We start from the raw sequence: 13,584 nt of genomic DNA on the forward strand, positions 1-13,584 counted from the left end.
CTGAACAACAGGACACCATCTTCCGATGGACACCACCTACTTTCTATCAAGCATTCGGTGTTGTGTTTCACTGTCTTACAGGAAGTACTTCCTTGTGGACATCACAGGACACAAACGCAACCATGATCAAGATTTTCCTCCTTCTGCTTCTGCTTGTCGGTAAGTCCTCCAACACTAAACCAGACATGACCTACAGAATTGTACACACTGTATTGTAATACATGAAGTACCCCAGTACACTCTGATATGTGACTGCATTCCAATCAAACAGGAATAAAAAGTCAAATTACTGAAGATCCAGTTGGTGACGGCGGTGATGACGGGGGTGACGGCGGTGACGGCGGCGACGGCGGTGACGGCGGCGACGGCGGTGACGGCGGTGACGGCGACGGCGGCGACGGCGGTGACGGCGACGGCGGCGGCGACACCGGCGGCGACGGCGGCGACGGCGGCGACGGCGGCGACGGCGGCGACGGCGGCGACGGCGGTGACGGCGGTGACGGCGGTGACGGCGGTGATCCAGCACCCGTCATCAATGTTTTGTTGGACGAAGGCGTTGAAGTTTGCGTTGGGCTTCGCGATCCCAAAGTAGATGACGACCGCCACATTATTTTCAAGGTTGTTGATGGTGTCGTCAAATTAAGTGCGTCCACCACCCATTAAGCCGTCAAACTCTAAAAATGTAGAAAGCGCTCAGCAGTTTATCTGAATTAGAACTGCAGCGATATTAGTTTGACATTTACTTCTGACATCATGTTCCTGTTCTACCTTTCTAACTGTCATTCTATTAATGACCGCTGGGGGCGGGTGTGGTTGGGAAGTGGGGATTTAGGGTGATGTGTAGCGTTATTCCCGGATAAAAGATGCCTTGATTGCAGAGAAAAATAATTTCAAAAGAGATTAAAAAGGGATAGGAGGAACAAAGCAACACTTTAGTCAAAAAGTTTATTGTTGAAAAGTGTTTCCTTCTTTGGAGAATTAAATCTGATAGAAAATCATGAGGTCTTTGTGCTCTCTCTTACTTGTAAGTTTGTTCTGTCATCAATCAATCAATCAATAAAATGACCTAATCAAACTTGCCACGTTTTACTTTTATTCCCACTATTGAAACATTAAAACATCGAAATTTAATTTTAAAACATCAACCTTTAGCATTGAAGCATCTGCATTCAATTTTGAAACATTTACATTAATTAATAAAACATCTACATTTAATATTGAAACATCAACATTTAATATTCCATCCATCTTCTTCCGCTTATCCGAGGTCGGGTCGCGGGGGCAGCAGCCTAAGCAGGGAAGCCCAGACTTCCCTCTCCCCAGCCACTTCGTCCAGCTCCTCCCGGGGGATCCCGAGGCGTTCCCAGGCCAGCCGGGAGACATAGTCTTCCCAACGTGTCCTGGGTCTTCCCCGCGGCCTCCTACCGGTCGGACGTGCCCTAAACACCTCCCTAGGGAGGCGTTCGGGTGGCATCCTGACCAGATGTCCAAACCACCTCATCTGGCTTCTCTCGATGTGGAGGAGCAACGGCTTTACTTTGAGCTCCCCCCGGATGACGGAGCTTCTCACCCTATCTCTAAGGGAGAGCTCCACCACCCGGCGGAGGAAACTCATTTCGGCCGCTTGTACCCGTGATCTTGTCCTTTCGGTCATAACCCAAAGCTCATGACCATAGGTGAGGATGGGAACGTAGACTGACCGGTAAATTGAGAGCTTTGCCTTCCGGCTTAGCTCACCACAACGGATCGATACAGCGTCCGCATTACTGAAGACGCCGCACCGATCCGCCTGTCGATCTCACGATCCACTCTTCCCTCACTCGTGAACAAGACTCCGAGGTACTTGAACTCCTCCACTTGGGGCAAGATCTCCTCCCCAACCCGGAGATGGCACTCCACCCTTTTCCGGGTGAAACATTTATATTTGATATTGAGACATTTCCCTTCATTAATGAAACATATACATTTAATATCAAAACATACATATTTACCATTGAAACATATTATTCAAACGTGGAAAATCCATATTAAATATTTAAAAACTACACATTTAACAATAAAACATCCGTATTAAATATTGTAATATCGACATTTAAAATCGAAACATATATTTATTATTGAAACATCTACCTTAACATTGAAATAGCGACATTTAATGTGAAAACATCTACATCTGACATTGAAACATCTACGTAACTCTTACGCTGCAATAGTCAAGATGACACAACACCAACGTTTGTACTACCGGTCTGCGTAGACAGGTGGTAGATAAGTAGTGCACTTCCTGACGGTAGCAATACTTCTGCCCATTTCTGTAACAACTTGATTAATGTGATCAGACCAGGAGTTAAGCCCAAAAGTTTCACCTTGCTAACCCGATTGATTGTTTGCCAAGCAATCTGTAAGTTTAATAAAGGGTTTGTAGCTCATCTCAACCCGAGCTCACCTGTGCTACAGCGGTCGGCGACTCGATGGAGGACTTCACCCCGTTCATCGATGCGATCGGCGGACCGGCGGCGGAGGATGACGACCCAGACACCGGTGAAGACAGCGGTTCGGCGGCGGACAGCACGACGACGGACAACAAGGTGACTGTGGACATCAACACCCCGGTCTGCAGCAGAGTCGGGGGAGCGAGGCTCCTCACGGCCTCTCCTCGGTCCCTGACGGTCATGGACGCGGCGCCTGGACCCATGGCCTATACAGGATTCAGGGGCCTCTTCATCAAATCCTGGTCTTTGTTCTCAGGTACACCCAAGCCCACCAAATCCACAACCCCCCCTACAACTCCGCCGCTCACCAAAACAAAGAGTGTGACGACCGGGTCGCATGGTGATGCGGGGGTCGCTCTCCCAAGATGCAGACGGACTCCGGACACAGCGTGCAGGTAGGAAATGATTTATTGGGATAAATCATACAGGGAAAAACAAAGGTGTGCTCATAGCATGGGAGGCAAAGCGAAGGAGGCTAGCACGGGAGCTAGCATATACAAACAGGAATCAAAGTCATCGTCAACTGTTGCAGGTAGCAAATTAGGAAGCCAGACTGACTCACCGGAAAAGGCAGTCTTAAATATCGCTCTGATCAGTGCTCGGGAAACAGGTGAGTGTCCCGAACACCAATCAGAGACAGGTGAAAACAATAATCAATCAATCAATCAATCAATCTTTATTTATATAGCCCTAAATCACAAGTGTCTCAAAGGGCTGCACAAGCCACAACGACATCCTCGGTACAAAGCCCACATACGGGCAAGGAAAAACTCACCCCAGTGGGACGTCGATGTGAATGACTATGAGAAACCTTGGAGAGGACCGCATATGTGGGTAACCCCCCCCCCCTCTAGGGGAGACCGAAAGCAATGGATGTCGAGTGGGTCTGACATAATATTGTGAGAGTCCAGTCCATAGTGGATCCAACATAATAGTAAGAGTCCAGTCCATAGTGGGGCCAGCAGGACACCATCCCGAGCGGAGACGGGTCAGCAGCGCAGAGATGTTCCCAGCCGATGCACAGGCGAGCGGTCCACCCCGGGTCCCGACTCTGGACAGCCAGCACTTCATCCATGGCCACCGGACCTGTGCCCCCCCCCCCCCCTCAAGGAAAAGGGGAGCAGAGGAGAAAAGAAAAGAAACGGCAGATCAACTGGTCTAACAGGGGGGCTATTTAAAGGCTAGAGTATACAAATGAGTTTTAAGATGGGACTTAAATGCTTAATAAGCACCCATGGTAACTGAAAACAAACCCGGGGTTGCACAAAACAGGAACTGAGGGAGTCCAAAAACCAAACAGAACCTGATCTGGGCAGCGGATCATAACACAGAGTTAAGTTCACTTATGGTAGAAGCAGAATGATATCATTTAGAATCATCAGCATACAATACCAATTTAGATTTTTCAGTCACTAGAGGGAGATCGTTTGTAAAAAATGGAAAGTCCCAGGCAGCTGCCTTGCGGAACCCCACATATTAGACTACTTCTATTGGACATGAGGCGAGCAATGGAATTGATATCAGCATCCATGGGACGTGTGGCCGACGAGGCGAGGCGTGTAATTACCCATCCATTCATCCATTTTCTACCGCTTGTACCGTTCGGGGTCGCGGGGTAGGAGCCTATCTCAGCTGCATCCGGGCGGAAGGCGGAGTACACCCTGGACGAGTCGCCACCTCATCACAGGGTCAACACAGATAGACAGTGCGTCTGCCCAGAGCCGGCCCAAGGCATAAGCGTACTAAGCGCTTTCTTAGGGCCCCGCGGCCACCAGGGGGCCCCCAAAAGCAATTAACAAAAATGTCTTATTTTTTATTTTTTGCATGTACGAGTCTGACTGATGATTTCTAAATGATCAAAGATATATTATTGTACAAAAACACAATTTTAGGTCAACAGAGTGCTGCTGCTGATCTAGGCCTAGTGATTCTTCCTGCCTCTCTTTAAATGTAAAACTGCCTCTGCTGCACCTGTGACGTTTGCCGCCCGCCGTGCAATGCCAGTGCGCACTGGGCATCCAAAGCGCAGATAGAGGCAAAACAATGTCACAAAAAAGGACATATCCTTCAGGTGCAGAAAAAAGGAAGAAGAAGAAAGTGGAAGAGGAGAAAAAATGCCATGATAAAGGTATGTTTGCATGACTTGGTAATAAAAAGTTTATCAAAGAGATTTGTAGCTGTAATTAGCTTTAGCTAGGTGACGTTAGCTAGCTAGCAATATGTTTTTAGCATCAGGTGCTAGCAATATGTTTTTAGCATCAGGTTACTAGTGAGATATGTTGTTTGCACAAATTGTTTGCAGCAGAGCACGGTAATTTATTTGAGTACCGTATTTTCCGCACTATAAGGCGCACCGGATTATTAGCCGCACCTTCAATGAATTACATATTTCATAACTTTGTCCACCAATAAGCCGCCCCGGATTATAAGCCGCGCCTACGCTGCGCTAAAGGGAATGTCAAAAAAACAGTCAGATAGTTCAGTCAAACTTTAATAATATATTGAAAACCAGCGTTCTAACAACTCTGTCCCAAAATGTACGCAAATGTGCAATCACAAACATAGTAAAATTCAAAATGGTGTAGAGCAATAGCAACATAATGTTGCTCGAACGTTAATGTCACAACACACAAAATAAACATAGCGCTCACCTTCTGAAGTTATTCTTCATTCGTAAATCCTTCGAATTCTTCGTCTTCGGTGTCCGAATTGAAAAGTTGCGCAAGCGTGGGATGCAAAATGGCCGGTTCCGTCTCGTAGAAGTCATCGGAGTCAGTGTCGCTGTTGTTGTCCAGTAGTTCTGTGAATCCTGCCTTCCGGAAAGCTCGGACCACAGTTGTGACCGAAATATCTGCCCAGGCATTTACGATCCACTGGCAGATGTTGGCGTATGTCGTCCGGCGCTGTCTGCCCGTCTTAGTGAAGGTGTGTTCGCCTTCGGAGCTGTGTGAAAAAAGCCACCCGGCCTCTTCGCGTAAACTTCCCTTAACCACTCGCTCATCTTTTCTTCATCCATCCATCCCTTCGAGTTAGCTTTTATGATGACGCCGGCTGGAAAGGTCTCTTTTGGCAAGGTCTTCCTTTTGAATATCACCATGGGTGGAAGTTAGCATGGCAAGCTAGAACCACAGTGAAGGATGACTTCTCATTCCCTGTGGTGCGAATATTCACCGTACGTGCTCCCGTTCCACAGTGCGGTTCACAGGAATATCAGTTGCTGTGAAATACGGTAGTAATCCGTGTGCGGATGGAGAGATTGCGTCTTTTTATGAACCGGATCCTTGTCGCTTAGTAGGAGCCATTTTGTGGTCTTTACAGATGTAAACAGGAAATGAAACGTACGGTGATATCCGCACGTTTTTTCTTCTTCTTCCGGGGGCGGGTGGTTGCTTACAGTAGAAGAAGAAGCGCTTCCTGTTCTATGGGGGCGGGTGCTTTCCTTGGCGGTTGCTTGCGTAGAAGAAGAAGCGCTTCCTGTTCTACCGGGAAAAAAGATGGCGGCTGTTTACCGAAGTTGCGAGATCGAAACTTTATGAAAATGAATCGTAATAAAGCGCACCGGGTTATAAGGCGCACTGTCAGCTTTTGAGAAAATGTGTGGTTTTTAGGTGCGCCTTATAGTGCGGAAAATACGGTAAAATAAACATTTTTTTTTTACATCAACTCATAAGTTATGTGAAACTTCCCCAGGAGCATTGTTAAAATACTTTGGAGGCACAGAATCAGCCCAGAGCCAGTCCACATCCTCAGGCTCAACTGTGAGTGATGAATCAGGTGAGGAAAAGACTGTCACGGTATACATTTAATTTCTTAGTATAAACATTACACTTGAAGGGAAATTAATATAGTCAAAGTATCTCATTAATATGTGTGCCTATATGTATGTATGTATGTATTTCATCTTAGGTCCATCTCCATCCTCTACAGTGCTCTCTCACACACCTCCACCCTCTGTGCCCACTGTCCCCTCCATGTCTGAAACCACAGCTGATTTATCTAGTAAGTTAACTGCAAAACACCCTTTGTAATTGCTCATTGTACTGCAGAACATTCTGAGATTAATAATTATGTCCAACAGTGCAATTTAATGACCTTATAGGTCCTTCTTTTTTAGTCATTGTCTTTCTTTGGTCACTTCCTCAGCAACTTCCACCACAACGTCCCCTTCACACCATGGACCATCATCAGCTCCGCCAGTTGACCCAGCTGAGTGGCCTTCTTTCCTCTCAGATTCAGACAGGACTGAGCAGGTGATCAGAGGACCACTGTCTATTAAGGAGAACTTTTCATTCCCCAAACGGCATGATGGCCCAAGTTTTCATGATCATTATACCTACAGACAGCTAGTCAATGGAGACAAAGTCAAGCGTAGCTGGCTGACTTATTCAAGAAGTAAAGATGCAGTCTATTGCTTTTGCTGCAAATTATTTTCCAAAAAGTCCTAAAAACTGGCAGCCGAGGGACAGCTGGATTGGGTCAACATAGGTGCACTGCTGAAACAGCATGAAAACAGTGAAGATCATTGTAGCAACATGGTGAAATGGAAGGAATTTCCTTTGCGTCTTTCAAAGGGGAAAACTATTGAGAATTTAACTTCAGTAGACTGCGCTCTCTTTGTACAAAGTAAAAATTAAATATGAACAATTAACTAAAAATATAAACTAGTATTTAAAGACTAATATGTACAAGACTGATGAGACAAGATGACACTTTTACCGTAAATGCAAAGCTTTATCACTTGGACTGTTCAACCCCAGGCCACTCTTGTAGCTGAATGTTTTCTACATTTTAAGATTAGGAACCATATGTGGCACTCTGGACATCATTCGTTCATTCATTGGTATTATTTATGTTATAAACTGGGCCACCCCCATATCTTTATAAATGACATGTCATTTGTAAAGACATGCCAGGCTGACAATAGGATCATGTAAACAACACTGCCAGAGCCGCAATGAGTTTATAGTAGGTGTGTGAATGATCAATCAATATTATTGGCAGAAATAGAGGGCCCCAAAATCTAATTTTGCTTAGGGCCCCATGGAGGCTTGGGCCGGCACTGCGTCTGCCTCACAATACGAAGGTCCTGGGTTCGATCCTGCGCTCGGGATCTTTCTGTGTGGAGTTTGCATGTTCTCCCCGTGACTGCGTGGGTTCCCTCCGGGTACTCCGGCTTCCTCCCCCCTCCAAAGACATGCACCTGGAGATAGGTTGATTGGCAACACTAAATTGGTCTTAGTGTGTGAATGTGAGTATGAATGTTATCTGTCTACCTCCAAGGAAATCGTTTAGGTGCGTCGCAAACTAATTGGCGAGTGTCAGTTGTCTCCAGTGTCCTGTACAATAAACAGGGAGAGCGGATAGTGTCCTCCATTTGAACAAATGTGTCTCATTATCTACAAAATCACATTCAGCTTCTCCACCCTGGCAGGAGGTTTGCAATCCTCAATAGGCAAAACTAATGAATTCACATTCTTTTTTGTTCCATGAATTAATGGATTAGATTTTATATCGCGCTTTTCTATTATTAGATACTCAAAGCGCTCACAGAGAAGTGGGAACCCATTATTCATTCACACCTGGTGGTGGTAAGCTACATTTGTAGCCACAGCTGCCCTGGTGTAGACCGACGGAAGCAAGGCAGCCAGTTTGCGCCTACGGCCCCTCCGACCACCACCTACCATTCATTCATCATTCATTCACCAGTGTGAGCGGCACCGGGGGCAAGGGTGAAGTGTCCTGCCCAAGGACACAACGGCAACGATTTGGATGTCAAGAGGTGGGGAGTGAACCTGCAACCCTCAAGTTTCTGGCACGGCCGCTCTACCCACTATGCCATACCGCCCCAATTATAATGAACTATTATAAAACTGCAAAACAGGTGTAATTAATTGACCAAAACAAACCTGTTCTGCTCAAACCACATAATAATGGGGCAGATCGAGATGCCAGGCTCTTTATAAAGGCAGGGACAGAGACCAGGACACTAAGAGTTGAGAAAAGCACCAGTCCAAACCCTACCAGCAGACTTTCAGAGCGGTGAGTCATTTCTTCATCTTAAATTCCAGGATAAAGATGATTGTTGAAAAGTGTGGTGTGTATTGTACATGTACAGAGGACCATGGTACTCTTGGACATTAGCCTTGTCCATCAAAAGTTTAGGTACTAAAGGTTTCTGCAGCCTTTAGTTCTTGAATGTTCCTGTAAACCTGTGTGGTTCGTGTTTCCAGCACATTTCACAGTTCAGGTAGTTTCTACAAGTCAGACTGGAGACGTATGGATAAGTGGTACAGTACATGTCTACCTTGATTCCTTGACTAGATTCTACAGAAAAAGTAAGGCTTTTGTCCACGGAGTCCAACAATCAGAAAGTCGTACCCTCAGTAAATGATACATCCATGCGGGTTTTACAATTTCATTTATTATTTAGGTTAAGATCTTTTACTATTCAAATGATTATTTATTTATTTTTTTTCAGATTCAGACTTTTTACCTGTATTTAGCGTGGGGGGCATGTCCTTAACTGAAAGGGTGTGGCATCAAGAATAGCGGGGTCCAAATTTTTCTTAAACTGTGGTTGGCTACTGTTTTTATCTCATTAATTTTTTTGTCTTGTTGTCCCACTATCGTTCCACTAATCAGCGTTCTTCAGCACAGAGATGCCACACAAAAATTATTGCAACTCAAAAGTTCTTATCATTCTTCCTTCTCTCCTCTGTCAAGTTTCCTGCAATAACAACAGGGGAAAAAAAGATATTCCTGCAAAATGTAACGACGGCTATCGTATCCCAATAAAACTTTCAGAAACGCCCCAACTGTGTTCAATCAATCAGCGTTCGTAAGGAACACTGTTCAGTTCTCAGTTTCTATAATTTCCAGTGGGGAGAGATGTAGTTGAGTCTTTGGGGACTACAGAGTTTACGGGACACACAATAGTGAACCATGGCTCTGGTAGAGAAACATGCGGACGTTGGGACAGAGGTGTCCATGGTCTACCTGAGCACTGAACAACAGGACACCATCTTCTGATGGACACCACCTACTGTCTTACAGGAAGTACTTCCTCTTGGACATCACAGGACACAAACGCAACCATGATCAAGATTTTCCTCCTTCTGCTTCTGCTTGTCGGTAAGTCCTCCAACACTAAACCAGACATGACCTACAGAATTGTACACACTGTATTGCAATACATGAAGTACCCCAGTATACACTGATATGTGACTGCATTCCAATCAAACAGGAATAAAAAGTCAAGTTACTGATGATGGTGGCGGCGGCGGTGGTGGCGGCGGCGGCGGTGGAGGCGGCGGCGGAGGCGGCGGCGGAGGCGGCGGCGGCGGCGGCGGCGGCGGCGGCGGCGGCGGTGGCGGCGGCGGCGGCGTAGTCGACGGCGTAGAAGAAGGCGGCAGCGGCGGGGAAGTTCTAGCAAACGTCAATGTTTTGTTGGACGAAGGCGTTGAAGTTTGCGTTGGGCTTCGCGATCCCGAAGTAGATGACGACCGCCACATTATTTTCAAGGTTGTTGATGGTGTCGTCAAATTAAGTGTGTCCACCATCCATTAAGCCGTCAAACTCTATTAATTTAGAAAGCGCTCAGCAGTTTATCTGAATTAGAACTGCAGCGATATTAGTTTGACATTTACTTCTGACATCGTGTTCCTGTTCTACCTTTCTAACTGTCATTCTATTAATGACCACTGGGGGCAGTGTGGTTGGGAAGTGGCGATTTATGGTGATGTGGGCGGTATAGCTCGGTTGGTAGAGTGGCCGTGCCAGAAACTTGAGTGTTCCAGGTTCGATTCCCGCTTCCGCCATCCGAGTCACTGCCGTTGTGTCCTTGGATAAGAAAACTTTGCCCACCTGCTCCCAGTGCCACCCACACTGCTTTAAATGGAACTTAGATATTGGGTTTCACTATGTAAAAGTGCTTTGAGTCACAAGAGAAAAAGGCTAAATAAATATAATTCACAATTCACTTCATGTGTAGCGTTGTTCCTGAAAAAGATGCTAATTAGATTGGGAAAAATAAAAATTCAAAAGAGATTTAAAAAGGATAGGAGGAACAAAGCAATACTTTAGTCAATTTTGTTTTTGTTGAAAAGTCTGGGTTAGTGTTTCCTTCTTTGGAGAATTAAATCTGATAGAAAATCATGAGGTCTTTGTGCTCTCTGTTACTTGTAACTTTTCTCTGTCATCAATCAATCAATAAAATGACCTAATCAAACTTCTCTTCTCTTACCAATGATTGTCACACACACACTAGGTGTGGTGAAATTTGTCCTCTGCATTTGACCCATCCCCTTGTTCACCCCCTGGGAGGTGAGGGGAGCGCCCGGGAATCATTTCTGGTGATTTAACCCCCAATTCCAACCCTTGATGCTGAGTGCCAAGCAGGGAGGTAATGGGTCCCATTTTTATAGTCTTTGGTATGACTCGGCCGGGGTTTGAACTCACAACCTACCGATCTCAGGAAACGACAACAAAAGCGAGGATGCGGAGCCAGGCTAAAGAAGCAGCGCCACAGACCGGCTCTGACAAATATTCCATTGACCAATGCCACGTCTATGGTCCACAAAACAGACAAGCTGCAGCTACTGCTGACGGATTACAACACTCAGGACTGATGCGGGACATTAATAACAGAAACTTGGCTTCACTTACTCGTCCTGGATGCGTAAGCATAGCTAGCTGGCCGCACCCGGTATCGCTTTGTCAGAACCAGCAACGCCGGTAAGACCAGAGGTGGGGGACTTTGCATCAATGTGCATCATAGCTGGTGTACAGAGAGCAAAATTATAGTCACCAACTGCTCTCCTGGGTCAGAAGCTATGGCTGTTATGTGAAGGCCCTTCCATTTGCTGAGGAATCGAAGAGTCATGCTGTATACATCTGCCTCGATGCTATTTTTAGCATGGCTCTCATCCAGCTCTACTACGTCATAAACAGACTGCAGAAGGCTCATCCTGAAGAAGGTTTAATCACAACTGGGGATTTCATTTGGGCATATCTAAAGAATGTTTTACCCAAGTTAGTGCAGTATGTAGAAGGTCCCACTAGAGGGCAAAACACAGTAGACACGGTGTATTGTAATCTGAAAGAAGCATACGAATCAGTACCCTCCCCACTCGGGCACATCTGATCACATCTCAATGCTCATGGTCCCAGTCTACAAACCCCTCAGACCAGCCATAAGAACCAGAGGATCCTGACCTGAAGCAACATTTGGCCAGCTGCAGGACTGCTTTGACAACACTGAGTGAACGGATGTTTGATCACTTTGAGCTGAATGAATACACTGAGACTGTATTGTTCTACATCAAGACCTGCACAGACTATGTCACAGCGGAAAAAGAGATCAAGGTGTTCAACAATAAAAAACCATAGCTGACAGTTGAGGCACAGTAAACCACTGAGAGCTCAAATCTGTGCATGTAGGGCCGATGACCAGTGGCGTCAGAGGAAACTTGAGGAGAGGAATAACAGCAACCAAGAGGGACTACAATCACGGCGCGGGCTCGATCCCGCTCGTCATCTGCAGCAACCACGGAGGTGCTGGCAGCCCGCCAGGACTGCTCCTGCACGCGTTGGCCGCATCACGCCCACATGCCGGCAAGGCTGTGGGCGATCAGCAATCAGCACAACTGGGACTGATGAGGACGAGCGGTATAAGGACTAGTGGATCCTGACCGGAACTTAATTATTCGTTACCCTAGTAAGCACCCCTTGTCTGGCTTATATCCTGCATATTCGCTCTTCCCCTGTGACTTCCTTGTTTCTGTGTCTGATGTCCGTGTTGTCCTCCCGCAGTGCTTTCCCGAGTTCTCCTGTGATCCCCTGTTGTTCCCCTCTGGATTCTGGACTGCCTCCCTTCATCCTCGACCTCCGCTTGGACACGGACCTCTGACGCCTCGCCATTCTCCCTTTTTTCTTTTCTTTTTGTCATGTCCAGCGTCTCAGGCAAATCATATAGTAGATGTAGATGCCCATATCGGCTGTTCAGATTTACTTTAGAAAAGAGAAGTGTAGGATGGAGGGGAAGAAAGAGAAGCAACCTATATTAACCTTGTAGATTGTTATAGTAACAATAGGTTAAGCTTTGTCAGTGTGCCATGTGTTACCCAGTTTACCCTAGGGCAACAACGTTAATATATGTTTGATGAAACGTGATTATGTCACGGGGATTATGTCATTAGGGACGGCGTGGCGCAATGGAAGAATGGCCGTGCGCGACCCGAGGGTCCCTGGTTCAATCCCCACCTAGTACCAACCTCGTCATGTCCGTTGTGTCCTGAGCAAGACACTTCACCCTTGCTCCTGATGGGTGCTGGTTAGCGCCTCGCATGGCAGCTCCCTCCATCAGTGTGTGAATGTGTGTGTGAATGGGTAAATGTGGAAGTAGTGTCAAAGCGCTTTGAGTACCTTGAAGGTAGAAAATCGCTATACAAGTACAACCCAATTATCATTATCATTTATGTCCATTAATGTATGTATTATGGGTGTAATGGTACGTGTATTTGTATTGAACCGCTTCGGTACAGGGGTTTTGGTTTGGTTCGGAGGTGTACCAAACGAGTTTCCACACAAACATATGAAGTAGCCGCCGAAACTAACGTCTTAACAAGCTGCTCCACTTCCTTCTGCCTCTGTCAGTCCTCTACACAGCACCCAGCATTGTCCCACCCACACAACCATCTGATTGGTTACACACAGAGCGGTAACAGCCAATCAGCAGTGCGTATTGAGAGCGCATGTAGTCAGTGCTTAGCGTTTAGCAGGTAATCATCAGGCTGCGGACTCTCCCCAAATGATAATAAACACCTCCCAGTCAACTACTAGTAACATCACTATGAGCCCGTTGACCTTCCAGAAATATAAAAGGCAGCTCAGCTCGCTCGCAGTCCTGGCTTGAGGTGAAGGCTAATTAGCTTTTAGCATAACGTTAGCTCATTTTGTGGTGTGCGTGTGTGTGTGTGTGTGTGTGTGTGTGTGTGTGTGTGTGTGTGTGTGTGTGTGTGTGTGTGTGTGTGTTACAGACAGCAAAGCCCTGTCTGTCTGTTATTTCACTTGACCTTTTTCTGTGTTGATTGAG

At 46.3% G+C, this 13,584-nt stretch overlaps 1 protein-coding gene across 1 annotated transcript; it reads left to right on the forward strand.

Moving 5' to 3' along the window:
* Window positions 1-2,462: 2,462 nt before the first annotated feature.
* Window positions 2,463-9,521, forward strand: LOC140677586 (uncharacterized). Its single transcript, XM_072912538.1, has 7 exons — window positions 2,463-2,588; window positions 2,749-2,887; window positions 4,564-4,620; window positions 6,183-6,266; window positions 6,399-6,491; window positions 6,636-6,884; window positions 9,448-9,521. The coding sequence occupies exons 2-7, from the start codon at window positions 2,830-2,832 to the stop codon at window positions 9,519-9,521; spliced, it is 615 nt and encodes a 204-aa protein (XP_072768639.1). The 5' UTR covers window positions 2,463-2,588; window positions 2,749-2,829.
* The last annotated feature ends 4,063 nt before the right edge of the window (window positions 9,522-13,584 follow it).

The sequence above is a fragment of the Nerophis lumbriciformis genome, linkage group LG37, assembly GCF_033978685.3.
Source record: "Nerophis lumbriciformis linkage group LG37, RoL_Nlum_v2.1, whole genome shotgun sequence".
Classification (NCBI taxonomy): domain Eukaryota; kingdom Metazoa; phylum Chordata; class Actinopteri; order Syngnathiformes; family Syngnathidae; genus Nerophis; species Nerophis lumbriciformis.